The 17,281-nt window shown below is 56.1% G+C and overlaps 1 protein-coding gene across 2 annotated transcripts; it reads left to right on the top strand.

Annotated features, from left to right (window-relative positions):
* Positions 1-2,580: 2,580 nt before the first annotated feature.
* PTPN7 (protein tyrosine phosphatase non-receptor type 7) lies at positions 2,581-16,952 on the top strand. 2 transcript variants are annotated; one of them, XM_007667606.3, is made up of 11 exons: positions 2,581-2,911; positions 3,803-3,864; positions 5,091-5,239; positions 6,359-6,542; positions 6,736-6,820; positions 10,893-10,969; positions 11,845-11,982; positions 13,228-13,338; positions 13,575-13,729; positions 15,096-15,209; positions 15,344-16,952. In XM_007667606.3, the coding sequence occupies exons 3-11, from the start codon at positions 5,157-5,159 to the stop codon at positions 15,435-15,437; spliced, it is 1,041 nt and encodes a 346-aa protein (XP_007665796.2). In that variant the 5' UTR covers positions 2,581-2,911; positions 3,803-3,864; positions 5,091-5,156; the 3' UTR covers positions 15,438-16,952. The 2 variants fall into 2 exon arrangements, with proteins under 2 accessions (XP_007665796.2, XP_039768691.1); XM_039912757.1 differs by lacking the exons at positions 2,581-2,911; positions 3,803-3,864 and having other exon boundaries at positions 4,980-5,239.
* Positions 16,953-17,281: the final 329 nt, after the last annotated feature.

Genomic DNA, 17,281 nt, shown 5'->3' with positions numbered 1-17,281 from the left:
TATCTTCCTTTGCTTCCTTCCTTCTCCTTCTCCCCTCTTCTTCATTTTATCTCTCTCTTCTCTTCCTTTTCCCCTCCTCCTTTCAAAGGGTTCCAATCTGTGGAATTCTCCTTGAACTTTTACATCAATTAATCAATCAATCCTACGTGTTGAGCGCTTACTTTGTGCAGAACACTGTACTAAGCACGTGGGAGAGTACAAAAAATTGGCATCTTGGTGGAGAAGGAGATCCTACAAGGGGAGGGGTGAGGTGTGATTCAGAGTCCCTTTCCCCAGGCCAGGATAGGAAGTTGGGGATGGGAGAGGGGGAATGAATCCTACTTTGTTGAAGCTAGATCTCCTCTCCTCCCCCTCCGCCCTTCCTCCCTGGAGAGGGGGGTCAGTAGTCAGTAGCTTGTCCAAAAGCATAAAGCAGCAAGTTTATCCAGTATAGGCAGTCAAGCCAGCTTCTGTGAGCATCCCAACAGACACAGAGAGGAATAAGGGTCTTGACGGAGAGCGAGTGGGCTCCGAAACAACTAGAAACCCTGCCTGAGATCTCCCCAGTTGCGCAATCTTGTCCCCAGCCCCTGCCTTGCTGCCCACGCACAAACCACGGCCTGCTCAGGACCTGGGTGGGGGCTCGGAGCCATGGAAACCTGAAGGGATGGGGCAGGGGGGGAGGGGGAGAATCTCTTGCCCACTTCCTCCTCTCCTCCCACCCTACAGTAACCTAGCTTCCTGTCCCTGATAACCATCAGAAGCCACTGGCCTAGAGGGGAGGGCTCATCAGTCTAGATCCCCTCAGTCCCAGGAGCCTCTCCTGTGGCCATCCTCCTCCTTTCCCCCTCTTCTTCCTCTCCCTCCTTCTCCTCCCCCTTCTCCTCCTCCCCCTCCTCCTTCTCCTTCTCTTTTTCCTCCTTCTCCTCCTCTTCCTCCTTCTCCTCTCCCTCCTCCTTCTCCCTCTCCTCCTCCTTCTCTTCTTCTTACTCCCCCCTCCTCTTCCTCCTCCTCCTCCCCCTCCTCCTCTTGCTGCTCCTCTCCCTCTCTGTTTCCTCCTCCTCCTTTTCTCCCTCCTCCCCCTTCCTCTTTCTCCTCCCCCCTTGCTCTTTCTCCTTCTACCCCGCATCCTTTTTTCCCCACATCCTTTTTTCCTCCTCCCCATCTTCCTCGTTTTCCTCCTCCTCCCTCCTTCCAGCACTGATCCTGACTGGGGAGCGCCAGCCTCTGGGCCCTCTGATCCAGTAGGCCCGGGGATAGCTGACCTCCCCCTGCCCAGGATCTGGATCTAACCCCCACTCCCTCAACCCCCAAACCCCAACCTCTCCCTGTCCTACAGATAGAGCAGAATGGAAGTCCGATGACAGATAGCCCACTGGCCCTGGCCCTGCTGGGGCACCCCGATGTTGCGGGACACTCTGATGTCCCTACTAAAATCTTATCTCCTCCAAGAAGCCTCCCCCGATTAACCTTTACTCTCCCCACCCTATTCTCTCTCCCTTCTGCGTCTATGCACTTGGTTCTGTATCCACTCAGTACTATGATACTCACCCTATCCCCACAGCGCTTACATCGATAATATTATTTCCTGTTGCTTTCCCTATCTGTAATTTATTGCGGTTTGTCTTCTCCACTAAACAATAAGCTCCTTGAAGGCAGGCATTAGGTCTACCAACTGCACTGAATTGAACTCTCCCAAGCGCTTAGTGCAGTTCCCTGCCCACTGGAAGCGCTCAGTAAATGCCATTGACTGTCTGGATGTCACACTGCACCATTCATTCAACAGTATTTCATTCAATAGTATTTACTGAGCACTTACTCTGTGCAGAGCACTGTACTAAGCGCTTGGAATGTACAATTCGGCAACAGAGACAGTCCCTGCACCAGTGCCGGGAGGAGAGAGGCATGGTGTTTTGAGGGCCCATCTAAAAAGAGTCCTCTCTGAGCGCCCAGGCAGGCATCAGCAGGAGGTAGTGAGGTCCAGGTTTAGAGAGCAAGTGGTCTCCCTCCGACGACGGTGTCCTGGGTCCATCGCCAGGCCCGTGGAAGAGGGGAATGCTCCCCCTTCCTCGTTTTCCCCAGTCCTCCCATTTCCGCCGTCCCTCTCCCTGCCGCCTCCCCACATGCCTACTGTACATCCCTTGTTTTATGCTGTCACCATTTGACAGCTGAATCAGAGAGGTGGGAGGAAGACAGAGGCTGGGGAAGGGGAAAGGGAAGGGGAAGCGGAGAGAAGAGCCGGGAAGGGCGGGAGGGAGGGAGGGAGGGGGTCCCGAAATGTTATAAGATAGAAAATCTGGCAGTAAACATGAACTGGATTGTCTCGCCCGCGAATCACGGAGCCAAGAAGGTGGAAGAGGCCCCGTCTTGGCGCAGGAGACGGGGCACAAGAGCTGGACCGGACCCTACCCCCGAGAGCCGCATCGCAGGAGGTGGGGAGAGGCCACGGGTAGACGGGAGACACAGAATTCGCTCCCCAAGGGAAGGAGTCGCGAAAGACCGAGAACGCTTGGGGTTGGGGGGCCGAGAAGAGGTTCCTAAGAGACAGAATGAGTGGATCCAAGGGCCAGAGCCTGGGCATCCGAGCTCTGCCCCGGCTATCCAGTCGCTGAGATGTCGGCTGGCCAGCCCCAGAGGCCACCCCAGCCACAGTCTGAGCCCTGGGACTCCAGGATCTGTTCCCCACTGTCCCTGAGGAGGAGGACTTGGGAGGAAGACCCCAGCATCCCGAGAGCCTCCCCCTCCCTGGGGCTCTATCTGATGTAGCCAGCTCTCCCCCACCCCCTGGCCCCCCGGGACAGATTCCCCAGGGGTCCCAGAGGCCTAAGCTTTCCAGTGGAAACCAGAAGCAGGGAGGGAGAGGAGCTGCAGAGAAAATGCCTCTCGCACCAGGATTGCCAAGGATAACGAGAAGGCTCAGGGCACGTTCGAGGTGAGTGGGCCGGCTGAGGCCAGTCCCAGGCTGGGGAGTGGAGAGTCTAGTGGGGTCTCTGGGGAGAGGAGGGCACCCCTGCAGGGCGTATAGCACTTTATGGGCATTATTTAATAATCATGGTGCTTGTTAAGCGCTTACTACGTGTCAAGCACCGTACTAAGCGCCAGGGTAGATACGAGATCATCAGGTCCCACATGGGTCTCCCAGCAGGAGGGAGAACAGTTACCGAATCCCCATTTTGCCGATGAGGGAACTGTGGCACAGAGAAGTTAAGCAACCTATAGGAGGGAGAACAGTTACCGAATCCCTATTCTGCCGATGAGGGAACTGTGGCACAGAGACGTTAAGCAACCTACCCGAGGTCACCCAGCAGACAGGCGGTGGAGCCGGAATCGGAACCCAGGGCTTCTGCCTCCCAGACCCGAGCTCTTTCCGCTAGGTCGTGCTGGTTCTCTAACCACCCCTCACGCCACGTCCCCAGGAAGGAGGGGTGAGAGAGAGAGACTGAGCGAGAGGGTAAAGGGTGACCGCCCGAGCCCAGCTGGGAGAGGGAAGAGGGAAGAGGAAGGAAGAGGGAAGAGGCTACAGTCAAGGTGGGAGATGGTCCCCGGCTCGGGGAACATCCCCCAGCTAAAGCCCAGTGGTTCTGGGATAGTCGCGGGGGGCATTCCACGGTCAGGCCTCGGGGCTACGGGGCAGCAGGAGATTCCAGATGCGGACTGGGGGAAGGGGTTTCGGAGGGCATCCCCACTGGCAGCAGGGGCAGCAAGGGAGAGGAGGGCAACGGGTGGCTGGGGTTTGTGTGGGGGTGGCAGTCTCAGAGGGGCGGGGTGAGAAGGGGAGGAAGCCCAGGCTGTGCCGTTTCCTGAAGCGGGTCGATCTCGACAGACAGACACGGAGCCAGACAGACGGCGGGAAGACGGCAGCTCCGGCGGACACGGCTGCTCTGGGTAAGTGTCCGGTGGGATGGAGAGGACTTGGAGACTGGAAAGGAGAGACCCCAGAGCTCTGGGAGCCGGGGAACCGGAGGGCAGCGGAGGGGCAGAGGGCGGGATGTCGTCTGGGGGCTAGGGGTAGCTGGACCCGCCGGGCCGGGGTACGACTAATCCAATTCCTTTTAGAGGGACGTCCCAGCGCGGGGGAGGGCTGCTGAGACCTGGGAGGAGATCTCTCTTTCTCCCCGCCGTCCCCCTCACCCCCGGCCCCACAGGCTACCGTTCCCCGACCCACCCTGGGGACCCAGTCTGGAGTTCCCATCCTACCCCGGAATCTAGCCTGCGGGCCGCACATGTGGTTCGAGGACATCTGTCCCCACCGGGAGAAGAAAGAGTCTCCCCTGCTCGCCGCCATGCACTCTTGCTTAAGGCATCGGTGAGAGGCCATTTCCTGTGACGGTTTGCATTGCCCAGGCAGAATGCGGGAGGAAAACCTCTGCGCCCCTTCCCTTGCCCCGTGGGCAGGGACCTCTGGAGCCAGGGCCGGGGCCGGGGCCGGGGCCAGGGCCGGCTCAGGCCAGCAGGCGCTGTTCTGGAGGGAGGATTGGTCCCTCTGGAGGGAATCCTTCCTTGGTCCCGTCCTCGCTCCCACCCCGCAGGATGTTTTTTCTCCCCAGTCCCAGGTCTCACCCGATTCCGAAGCGTCACCCGCTTTTTCCCTCTCTTGCTAATCTCTTCCTCCTCCCCTCTCTCCAGCTCCTCCTATCCCACTCCTGGATCACTTCTCCAGCCACCTCCAGTTCCCCCTTTCCCTGCTCTTGCGTCCCAAGCCCCAGCTTCCTCCCAAGGTGTTACTCTCTGACCTCTTCCCTTCTCTCTCTCTCTCTCTCTGTTTCTCTCTCTCTCTTTCTCTCTCTCCCTGCCCCCAGAGTCACTGTCCTTCTCTGAGACTCGCCCCACAGGCGGTGTTTCAGGGTGGCCAGCCCGGAGGCCACTGTAGCTCTTTGCCGGAAACCGCCGCTTCTGAGTTCGGTGATAACGCCATTCTCTAATAACCCCCGCAGCCTCAGAGAGCCGGGGAGAGAGCCCCGGCCCGACCCCGGCCTGGCCCTGCCCGGCCACCTGGCCCTGCTGACTCTTTCCCTGGCCAGGTATGCTGGGGGTGGGAAGCTGCCTTCTTCCCCGTGCTGGGTTGCCGAGGCGAGAGGCTCAGTGGGGAAGGGCGGGTCCGTGTCTTCCAGGGATCCGGGCACCCATGGCCGAGTGAAGCTACCCCGGTCCCTGGACTCTGCGGGGCCCACCCCAGCATGGTCCAGGGCCAAAGCATGGCCACTGCCCAGCCCCCAGCTCCCGGCCCCGCTGTGAAGAAACACGTCCGTCTGCAGGAGAGGTAAGGCCCAGGGTTGGGGGCGGGGGGCGGGGGAGGGGAGGAGGAGGACGGGGCGGATGTACAGTGGCACGGCCTGAGGGGAAGAGAACGGCTGAGCTGAGACCCTGTGAACAGGGTGTGGTCACTGACTCTTCCTCCAAACCCTGGCCTCTTCCTTTCCCCCACTCTCTGCCTTACTCCACCCACCCGACTACCTCCACGAGGCCTAGGCTTTGAGCCCCAGATCCCCACCCCAGGGGTACCCCATCCCATCCGGCCCCGAATGAGCTCTCGACGTGAACCGATAGGTGCTAATTTGCCTCAGTCAATCAATCATTCCATCGACCAATGGTATTTATCGAGTGCTTACTGTGTTCGGAGCACCGTACTAAGCGCTTAGGAGAGTACGAAACAGTAGAGTTGGCAGACACCGTCCCTGCCTTCAAGGAGCTCACGGTCTAGGCGGGGAGGCAGCCATTAAAATAGTTTACTGAGATGGGGGAAATGGCAGAGTATAAGGATATGTACATAAGAACTGTAAGGTGGGGGGTGAAGTGAGCTTCAAAGCTTGAAGGGTACAGATCCAAGTTCACAGGCGAGGTAGAATGAACCGAGGAGAATGGGGTAGGGAAACGAGGGCTTCGTCAGGAAAGGCTTCTTAAAGGAGAAATGATTTTAGGAGGGCTCTGAAGGTGGGGAGAGAAGTGGATTGTCAGTTATAATAATCATTATGGTATTTGTTAAGCGCTTACTATGTGCCAAGCGCTGTTCTTGAAGAAGGGAGTTCCAGGCCAGAGGGAGGATGTGGGCAAGGGGTCCACAGCAAAACAGACAAGATGGAGGTACGGTGAGTAAGTTGGCATTAGAGGAGCGGGGGTGGGGGCGCGTGCTGGATTGTAGTGGAAGATGAGTGAGGGGAGAGCTGACTGAGAGTTTTAAACCATTTAGCTTCAACCTTTCTTTCCAGTAGTCCCCTAGTTCACTGGCCCCCGGCCCACGAGCCCAGAATGGGGTGGCCCAGCCTGGGAAATGACGGTCCGGGAAGCTACTCAGGGGTGGCAACTTCCGGGTAATCCGAGTTTCGGTCTCACTGGAGGGCAGGGGAGTTGGCCAACGCGTCCTCTCTGGCTCTGCCTGCAGACGGGGCTCCAACGTGGCACTGATGCTGGATGTGAGCTCCCTGGGGACGGTAGAACCCTTCTGCTCCGTGTCCACACCCCGCGAGGTCACTCTGCACTTCCTTCGCACTGCCGGACGGCCCCTCAGCCGCTGGACCCTACAGCACCAGCCCCCGGGCCCCAAGCAGCTCGAGGAGGAATTTTCGGTAATGTCCGCCCCCGGCCGCGACCACTCCTGCCGCCCCTCGGGGCGGCCTGCCCGAGGCCTGACAGGCCAGGGTGGTCACCCCCTGGGCCCGGGACCTTGGGGGAGGAGGGAGGCCCAGAAGGGGGCAAGCTGTGAGAACCGGGGGCGGGGAGATTTCAGCAGCTCATCACCTGCCTCTCCTCACCCTACAGAAGATCCCCCCCAATTTTGTCAACCCCCAAGAGCTGGACATCCCTGGCCATGCCTCCAAAGACCGATACAAGACCATCTTGCCAAGTAAGAGCTGTGTACTTGGGGAAAGGCTGGAGAGGGGCCGGGGGTGGGGGGCTAAGATCTTGGGCACAGAGGTACAAGGGCCGAGGCGGGGGACTAGTGGATTTTGGGGTGTAACTTCCATTTGTTGACCCTAGAGAAAGGGGATATGCCGGGGCGGGGGAGCAACGGACAGCACTGCCGGGGCGATCTTCCAGAGGGGCACGGAGCCCGGCAAACTCAGTGTGACCCTACCGGTCTGATAAAAATGGAGAAATGGGGCTCTCTAGACTGCAAGGGGTTAAATCTGCAACCTCGCTGGGGCACTGGGCGTGGGGTGGGAGTGGGGATCGGGTCCCTAACGGGACTGTCCAAGTGTTTAGTACTGTGCTCTGCACATAGTAAGCGCTCAAGAAACACCATTGATTGATTGATTCTATTTATTGTCACTGTTCTCGTCTGTCCGTCTCCCCCGATTAGACCGTAAACCCGGCAAAGGGCAGGGACTGTCTCTGTTACCGATTTGTCCATTCCAAGCGCTTAGTCCAGTGCTCTGCACATAGTAAGCGCACAATAAATACTATTGAATGAATGAATGATTGAGTGGGACCAGACTGAGCCCCCCTCCCGCCGCTGGAGTCCTCTCATTCTCCCCTGCCTGGAGTCCCTTGGCCCGCCGTGTCCCTCTCCCTCCCCCAGCAGACAGATCTGCCGGCCGGCTGGGTTTCCCCCACAACCCCCACCCCCTTTCTGTGTTGAGCCTAGAGCAGGACACCTCCCAGGGCTCAGTCTGGCCCCAGGGCCGGGCCTCCTCGCAGCCTGAGCCCATGCCATCTATCCGTTAGGTTCATCTACCCAACGGTACAGGAAATGGGAGGAACCAGACTGTCTGAGTCAGAGATGAGGATCTCCTCCTCTTTTAAAATTGGTATTCGTTAAGCACTTACTAGGTACTAGGTACTCTACTAAGCAGAGGGGCAGATACAAGATAATCGGGTAGGACCCGGTCCTCGTCCCACATGGGTCTCACGGTTTTAATCCCCATTTTTCAGATGAGGTAACTTAGGCGCAGAGAAGTGAAGTGACTTACCGAAGGCCACGCAGGGGAGAAGTGGTGGAACCAGGACTAAAAACTCTCACCTCCTGAAGGCACATCTCTTCCAAGAGGCCTTCCCTGACTAAATTCTCCTTTTCTTCTTCTCCCACTCCCTCTACATCGCCCTGATTTGCTCCCTTTACTCATCCCCCTCCCGGCCTCACAGGACTTATGTACATATCGGTATTAATATTATTGTCTGCCTCCCAGCCTAGACTGTAAGCTCACTGTGGGCAGGGAATGTGTCTACTGTTATATTGTCCTCTCCCGAGCATTTAGTACAGCGCTCTGCACCCACTAAGCGCTCAATATAAATGAATGAATGAATGAATGAACCCAGGTCCGTGTTCTTTCCACTGGGTCACGCTGCTTCTCAGGCTTTGCTTGAAGCCAGGCAAGTCCGGGTGGCAGGATAATAGGACCCCTTCCTGGCTATGACTCAGACTCGCTTCCCTCTTTCCCAGGCTCCTCACATCCCCAATTCCAACCTCCATTTCCAGCTCCTGGCTGGGGTGGGGTTTAGTTTCTCCAATGGGGTGGAGATGCCCAAAGGGTCCCCGGTAGAGTGTGAATTGGGCCCCCAGCTCCTGGCTCACCTGGAGCCAATCTCCAAAATCTGTGGGCTTCAGCTCTCACTCACAAAACATGGACTAAAATCCCGACCTCACCAGCGTCTGGTCGAGGGAAATGAGCTTGGAGATCTTCCAACGAAATCGAAGCGTTGCCGTCTCTCTCTCCATCCTCCTCCATCAGCCTGAACTATGAGGGTGATGCCAGAGCCGAGAAAGACCCTCGTCAAGACCCGGGAAAGAGAACAGTGCAGGAAGAAACTCCCTGGGCATATAGCCTAGATCGCGGAGGTCTAAAGTGGCACTTTGGTTTTCAGACGGTCCCAGTACCCATTAGGAAAATTCAGGTCCGAGCAAGCTGGGAGAGCACAAAGTATCTGGATAATTTGTGTGTGCTGTGACTTTGTAGACTGGTAGTGTGGATTCCTTTCAATGACAGAAGAAAAATGGCTCTGGTTGGCAGGTTTCCCTGATCTAGAGAGACCAGCCAGCCAGCCAGCCGGGCGGAGGTCAGCACAGTGGGCCACACCCCCATCTGAGCCCTCCGCCTCTTGGGCAGCTCTCACGGTGACAACCGTCTCCCGGAGCCCCAGTCGTTCCCAGTCTGCCCTCCCCCACGGGAGAGGTTCAGGAGACCTGGACGCTTCTAGATTCTCCAGCATGAGCTTCGGGGAAGCAGCAGGGCCTGCTGGAAAGACCCCGGGACCGGGAGTGAGGGGAACTAATCCCGGCTTCCCCGCTTGCCTGCTGGGTGACCTTAGACAAGTCACTTAACTACTCTGAGTCTGTTTCCCCACCTGTCCTCCGTCCTACTTAGACGGCGAGTCCCGTGAGGGACAGGACTGTATCCAGTCTGCTTGTATTCTAGCCCGGCACAGTATCTGGCCCATAGTGAGCACTTAACAAATCCTGCCATTATTACTATTTTTGAATTTTTCATCTACCTGGGGTCAAGGAGCAGAACTGGGCACCTCTGGGTCCTGGAAGAGTCACCTCAGCGGCCTGACACTCTGCTCCAAGGTGTTGCTGCCATGGCAGCAGGACACAAACTCACACACACTTACTCACACAGAGGCCGATGGAGGGTACGTAGTTCCTGATCCGAATCAGTCATCCGGTCAATCGTATTTATTGAGCACTTACTCTGCGCAGAGCTCTATATTAAGAGCTTGGGAGAGGATGGTATAACCGTGTAACAGACACATTCCCTTCCCACAATAAGCTTGCAGTCTAGAGGGGAGTGCATCTTCTCTGGACCCTCACTCGGGCCTGTGCTCATTCTTCCAAGTAAGAAAGTTTTTCCTTGTATCTCCCCCAGTGCTTAGAATAGTGCTTGGCACAAAGTACGCGCTTAACGAATACCATCATCATTATTATTATTATTCCTCCTCAAACCCTCCGGGCATCTTGCTGGAGTGCCTGGTCGGGAGACCGGCAGTCCAGCCACCACGGACACGGAGGGAAAGGCCGAGGCCCAGCTTCCCGGATCTGGTCCTTCTGCACCAGATTTCCAGTGCAGCTCAAAGTAATCCCTGGATGAGCAGCCGTTGTGCAGATAGGGACCATAGAGTTATCGCTGGAGACAAGGCATCTGCTTAGCCTCGGGCCTCCTCCTCCTCATTCTCCGTCTAGCATGGCTCAGTGGAAAGAGCATGGGCTTGGAAGGCAGAGGTGGTCGGTTCAAATGCCGGCTCTGCCACTCGTCAGCTGTGTGACTCTGGGCAAGTCACTTCACTTCTCTGTGCCTCAGTTACCTCATCTGGAAAATGGGGATTAAAAACTGAGAGCCCCTAGTGGGACAACATGATCACCTTGTATCACCCCCCAGTGCTTAGAACAGTGCTTTGCACATAGTAAGCGCTTAACAAATACTATTATTATCATCCTCCTCTATGGGGGAGCCTCTCTCCTTGGGCCTATTGCAGGTGGCAATTAGCTCTCAGGGCAAGTCAGGTCTGGGGGAGGCCACTGGGGGGGGGAGGGGGGGCAGGTGATTCCTGGCAGCTCATGATGGGATTGGGGAGAGTGATCAGAAGGGTCCCCATGTAACAAGGATGAGGAGAAGCCAGGGCTGAACAGGGTTGTCCTCTCCTCGTCACTCCAAACCAATACATCCCCGTGCATGATCTAGTGGAAAGCAGCGTGGTCTAATGGAAAGAGCCTGGGCCTGGAAGTCAGAGGATGGGGGTTATAAGCCCGACTCTGCCAGGTGTCTACTACGTGCCCTCGGGCAAGTCACTTCTCTGGGCCTAATCTGTAAAATGAGGATTCAAACTGTGAGTCCCATGTAAGACAGGGACTCGGTCCAACCTGATTGCCTCGTATCTACCCTAGTGCTTAGAACAGTGCTTGGCACATAGTAAGCACTTAACATATGCATCTTATTATTATTATTATTATTATTGTTATTAACCTGTCCTTTTGCACCTAGACCCCCAGAGCCGTGTCTGCCTGAGGCAGGCCCAGAGCCAGGAGGCCGGGGATTATATCAACGCCAACTACATTCGTGTGAGTGACCCGGTGTCATCCGTGGAGCCGTGGAAACTGTCGGACAGTGGGAGGGGGGTTGGCGGGGGGGAGGCTTTCAGTGTCGCCTGGGCTTAGGGCTCCCCATGTGTTTATTTCCACCCTGGCCTGGGCACCCGGGGCCCTGGGTCCCTCTCCATTCTCGGCTCACCGGTGCCCATCCACATTCCACCCCTGAGTCTGTTTCTCCTCCTCCTCCATCCTTCCCCTCCTGCTTGGACTCCAGGGCTGGATACCAACGCAGGATCAACCTTCCGAGAGAGGCTTAGAGCCTGGGCGGGTGGTAGGAAGGGTTGGTTTCAGCCCACGGGGAGGTCTCCTGCACCAAGTCGAGAGGATTGGGGAGAGGCAGAGGGACTTTTCAAAGGGAAGGATCCTGTCGGGTGTCCTGTCTCGGGCAAAGGCCGCAAGCTTGGACTCAGTGTCCCCTGGTGGTTCGTTGTAGCGTCTTCACTTTCCAGTATAAGTTGGGAAGTGAAAGGCCGGAGGCGTTCATTCCAGGGGAGAAATGCAGAACGGCCGAATCGTTTTTTTTAAATTGTATTTGTTAAGCGCTTACTTTGTGCCAGGCACTGTTCTAAGCGCTGGGCACTGTTCTAAGCGACCGGCAGCCGCGTGAGGCGTGGAGGGTCACGGTCTGTGTGGGACTCATTCCAGGAATTCTCACAGTCTACAGGCGACTGTCTTTTCTGAACCGAGAGGCACGTCCACAGAGGGGTCTTTCTGCCTCTAGGCAGGGCCACACTGAACTCATCCCAGGTTGGCTGGTATCCCTCCCAGGGTCTAGAGGGAGGGATACTCTGGGCTCCCCAGAGTTCCTCTTTTAACGACCACCCCCTCTGACTTGGCCTCCCCAGGGCTATGATGGGCAGGAGAAGGTCTACATCGCCACCCAAGGCCCCATGCCCAACACGGTGTCCGACTTTTGGGAAATGGTGTGGCAGGAGAAGGCGCCCATCATTGTCATGCTCACCCAGCTCCACGAGGGCAAGGAGGTAGGTGATGACTCTCCCACTGCGCAGCATCCTTGGACAGCTAGGAATTTCTGAGAGAGACCACGTGGACTCGGGAAGATTAGACCAAGAATGATAATAATATGAAAAAGAACTGTGACATTCCTTAAGCATTTACGATGTGCCAATCGCTATACTAAGACTGGGGTAGACGCGAGATAATCGGGTCAGACACAGTCCCTGTCCCGCATGGGGCTCACAGTCTAAGAGGGAGGGAGAACCAGGAATTGACTCCGCATTTTATCAATGAGAAAACCGAGCTACAGAGAGATGAAGTTGGTTGCCCAAGGTCACACAGCCAGCAAGAAGAGGAGTGGGGATTAGATCCTAGGTCTTCTGACACCCAAGCCTGTGCTCTTTCCATGCTCAAAACCTCTTCTCTCTCCCCCTTAGACTGTGAGCTTCTTGTGGGACGGGAACTGTTTGATCTGATCATCTTACATCTATCCCAGTGATTGATTAATCGATCAATCAATGCTATTTATTGAGCACTTACTGCACGGAGGCCACTTGTACTAGACCCTTGGGAGAGTAGAATACAACAGGGTTGGTAGACGCGTTCCCTGCCCACGAGTGCTGAGCATATAGTAAGTGCTGAAATAGCACCATAATAGCAATAGTAATCATGATTATTATAATTATTTCCACTAGGCCCCACTGCTTCTAGGAATTTCAGGGGCAGGGAGCCACAGGCTCTGGGCCTCCTCTGGGCCCAACTCAGGCAGACAAGGCTCTGGGGGTCTAGGTGCAAAAGGACAGGTTAATAATAATAATAATAATGATAATGATAATGCCACATTTGTTAAGCTCTTACTATGTGCCAAGCTCTGTTCTAAAGAATGGGGTAGATACAAGGTAATCAGGTTGGACATAGTCCCTGTTCCATGTCGTGCTCACAGTCTATTTACTCACCCATCCTAGAGCAGGCAGGGAGTCGCTATCTCTGTCTCTCTCTCCATCGCTAGACTGTAAGCTCATTGCGGGCAGGCAATGTGTCTGTTTATTGTTCTATTGTACTCTCCCAAGCGCTTAGTACATGCTCTGCACACAGTAAGCGCTCAACAAATGTGATTGAAAGAATGAATGAATGAACACCAGCTACTGAATTCAGGCAGTGGAGCTCCCGAGTTCTAAAACCAGGGGAGGGGCCCCTCTTTCTTCTGCTCCAGCCGGGGTGGGAACGGACAGTCCTGCCAGTTCACCGACCACCCAGTCCCTCTTTTCTAGAAATGTGTCCTCTACTGGCCCACCGAGGAGGAGACCTATGGGCCATTCTGCATCCGGGTGCAAGAGAAGACAGAGGGCCCAGAGTATTCCATTCGACAGCTCTCCATCCAGGTATGGGATACGGCGAGGCCAGAGCAAGGCCACCTTCTCGGGGCAATTCCCGGAAGGGGTCAGGACTTCCGACGGGGCAAGCGGTGTCCTTCTGTCCGTGTGGGGGCTGAACCACTGGGGCGCCACAGGGCAAAAGCCAGCTCCCCTCTCCCATTCTGCTAAAAGCCCTGCCCAGTTGTGATGCCAGAGTGGTCAGCCCCCCAGCCCTATTCTCACATCCTGGGCCCCTTTTCCAGTGCCAGGGGGAATGCCGTTCGGTGACCCACATCCTCTTCGAAACCTGGCCCGACCACCAGACTCCTGAGTCAGCCGGGCCGTTGCTGCACCTGGTGGCCGAGGTGGAGAGCAAGGTGGGAGCAGACAAGGTGGGACCCATCGTGGTGCACTGCAGGTAAGTGGCGAGGTCCTGAAGCCCTGGGCCCTCCCCCTTCCTGCCAACACCAGCGCCTGGCGCTCTTTACTGGGTCATCCCCGTTGCCCAGCAGCAACACTGTATTGTAAGGCCTTTTGCTCTTTCTAGATAATCAGATCAATCCATCAATCATATTTATTGAGCACTTACTGAATGTGGATCACTCTACTAAATGCTTGGGAGAGTAGAAAATAAAACAGATTTGAGAGACACATTCCCTTCCCACAAGGACCTTACGGATCGGAGGGGGAGACGGATATTTAAATGAATTACGGATACAAACGTAAATCCTGTGGATCTGAGGATAGGGTGAATAAAGGGTACAAATCCAAGTACGGGGTGAAGCTGAAGGGAGAAGGAGTAGGGGAAATGAGGGCGTAGCCGGGGAAAGCCTCTTGGAGGAGATGTGATTTTAATGAGGCTTCGAAAGTGGAGAGAGTGATCGTCTGTCAGGTATGAAGTAGGAGAGAGTTCCAGGCGAGAGGTAGGATTTGGGCGAGAGGTCAGCGACAAGGTAAATGAGATCCAGGTACGGTGACTAGGTTGGCGTTAGAGTGAAGTGAGCGAGCCGGACCAAGACCGTGTTCTGACTTGTATGAGGCAGAAGAAATGGGCACTCCTCATCTAAGTGTAGGGAGGGGCTGGGAAATTCACCTTCAGGCAGTATCTAGTTCGTGCCATGGCTGTCCACCTCTCTGGGAGCCAGTCTGCTCATGCCCACTGCTGGGGGTGGCACCAAAGCGTGGATGGAAGCAGCAGCATCTCTTTAGCCCGTTTGGCTCCCTGAGGGAGGTCCATTTAGCAGAGGTCAACCGATCCAACTGAGAGTTTTGTTGGTGACCTGCACCTGGAAGAATCAGTCTTGGTCAGGTCTAGACGGTCCTGAATCCTAGCTGGTACCCGATTTCTTGCTGGGGAGAGCAGGTCAGCTTCAGGCTCCGCCCCAGGCCATTATTCTGTGGACTGAGCCTTACCCCAGGAGCTCCTAATTAAGCCCAGCTGCTGGGCCAGAAACTCAAATCTTGGCAGTGGGGGCCAGGGCGGCATTTAAAGCCAACCCACTGACCCGGAGGACCTAAGAGCTAGGGTTCTGCATGCTAACGGTGCCCTGGAGGGACCCTAGCTAGACCCCAGTACAAAAAGAAGAGAGCAGTTGGCCATTTGGATATCCACATTTAGCTTCTGGGTGAATAACGTTGCTGGTTCTCCCTCCCGGCAATGACAGTCGGCAAACTGCTGCAGACGGGTTAGTTATGGGGGCCCCTGAGAGTCCCTGGCACGCATCCCTCCCAGGGACTGGGTGGCTCCAGGATGCCCGTTGGCACCCAGTCTGTGCTCTGTCCAGTGCAGGGATCGGCCGGACGGGCTGCTTCATCGCCACGCAGATCGGCTGCCAGCAACTGAAGGCCCGGGGTGAGGTGGACGTCTTGGGCATCGTGTGCCGACTGCGCCTGGACAGGTGGGTTCCTGACCTCGTGGGGGAGGGCAGACGAGGGGAGGGGGAGAGCATTTCGGCAGAGAGGAGAGAGCCGAGGAGACCATTTGGGGTAGGGGCAGGTGTTTGAGTGCAGTCACTTTCCCCTTTCTTTCCAGAGGGGGCATGATCCAGACCAGTGAGCAGTACCAGTTTCTCCACCAGACGCTGGCCCTGTACGCTGCCCAGCTGCCCGAGGAGAAGAGCCCCTGACCTCCCCTCCCACTCTGGCTGGCACATGCCCTCCATCCACCAACCTCCTTTGGAGCTGCAGTCTCCTTTCTGCTCTGTTCGCTCTGACTGTCAGACGCCTGGGTACCCAAGGAGAATGGGGTGGCATTGTCCTGGGGGAGCTGACCGGATCGGCACCGGGACGATTGAATGAATGACAGGACACCTAGGGCTCAGAGTCTCCTCCCAGAGAGAAACGGGACCAGTGTGGGCCGGGGCCTGCCTAGGGCTTTTGACTCTGCCTCGGCCTCTCTGCTGAGCCGGTCCAACCTGCCTCCTCAAAGGCCCCCGCAGTTAGAGACGTAGGCCTAGCTCTTGGCCATGAAAACAACGGGCAACGGAGCCAGAACCCAGGTGCCTAACATCGACTCGACAGAAAGCCACTCCCCCTCTCTGTGCCTATTTCCTGCACCTTGTTAAGGGCGTCGGGCCTAAGGTGCTCTGAGATCCAAGGAGCTATAGCAATTCCCAGGGGTCGATTCGGCCATATCCTTCCAGGTTCATGGCCAAGACTGACTACTGCAGCCTGCAGACACTTCTCTTCTGAGGCCAGCACAGAGTATGAGTAACAAAGAGGAGCCATTGAAAAATCCTGCTCCCCCAGTTTCCCCGAGCTTCCCTCTCCCTCCTCCCCACCACTGCTCCGGGGGAGCTGGGCTCTTTCGCTGAGGGCGGCCTCTCTATTCTATTACTTGCCGAGCTCTGGGATAGGACAGAAGGGTGGAGCCCAGCACTAACCCTCAAACCATGGTCTCGGAACCCCTCACCTTACTAGGAAAACCCTAGACCCAGCCACCTCTGCCTCACCCTTCTTCTCGCAAAGACTGCTTCAGTTTCTGCCCAGGCCAGGAGGGTAGGTTTTAGGGAGAACCTGATGACACACTGGACCAGAGGAGGCCTGATAACTACGAAGACCTGGAGGTGCTTTGTTCTGACACCTCAGACCCACTGTGTCGGGGGGGACCTCCAGTTTAAGCTAACCACCCCCAGTTTAAGCTAACCCCTAAAGCAATGTAGTTTCTCAGGATTCTCCAGCCTGGGAGTGACTGTTGTGACCATTTTAGCCAAGCCAGCTGGGCCAGAGAGCCATCCCTTCCCCCTACCCTCCATCTCGGCCAAAGCATCCTGGGACCAAAGGTGGCCAGGTCTGCTCTAAGAACAGTCAGAAAGGGACCTTTCCTCACCTTAGCTTGTAAGACAACCTCAATGAGGAACTCACCATCCACGCAGGGCCAGTTCCCACGACCATCCCTGCCTTAGCTAACCAAGAGGACGGCCCAAGGCCAGAGATGACAAGTGTGTCTCCTGTCCCGAGTTCAGATCCAGCCTGCCTGGCCACCCCTGACAAAACAGAGATACTAAAGAGCAGTCTTCCTTTCACTTTCTGCCCCCAACCTTTAGGACAGGCCAGATGGGCCCGGATGGCCACGATGGGCCAAGATGGGCGCTGGGAAGTTGTCACCGAGGAGCTGGAAAATAAAGAGGTTTCTTGGCTAAGTGGTTTATTCTTTGCAACAACCGACTACGGGGGCCCTGCCTCTAACTCACCCTGAGATGAGTTAGGCACAGCGACACGGCCGGCCGGTGGCTTTGAGGCTTGCAGGGGCTTGACCACACCAAAGGAATACACACTACCAGACCCCTTCACTGTCAGAAGGAGTTAAGCAGATAAGGGAGAAGCAATTAGGGAATCGGGTTCCGGAAGAGGAGGATTGGAGGCTCAAAGCCACCCTCCAGGCTCTCGTAAATCACCTGTGCCCAGAAGAAAGTAGTTCTCTATTCTGACTTTTCTAGTATTTTGCACATACAAGGACACGGAGGGCCAG

The sequence above is a fragment of the Ornithorhynchus anatinus genome, chromosome 7, assembly GCF_004115215.2.
Source record: "Ornithorhynchus anatinus isolate Pmale09 chromosome 7, mOrnAna1.pri.v4, whole genome shotgun sequence".
NCBI classification, from domain to species: Eukaryota; Metazoa; Chordata; class Mammalia; order Monotremata; family Ornithorhynchidae; genus Ornithorhynchus; species Ornithorhynchus anatinus.
The sequence above is the reverse complement of the archived record's forward strand: the minus strand, read 5'-3'. Positions and strand labels throughout refer to the sequence as shown.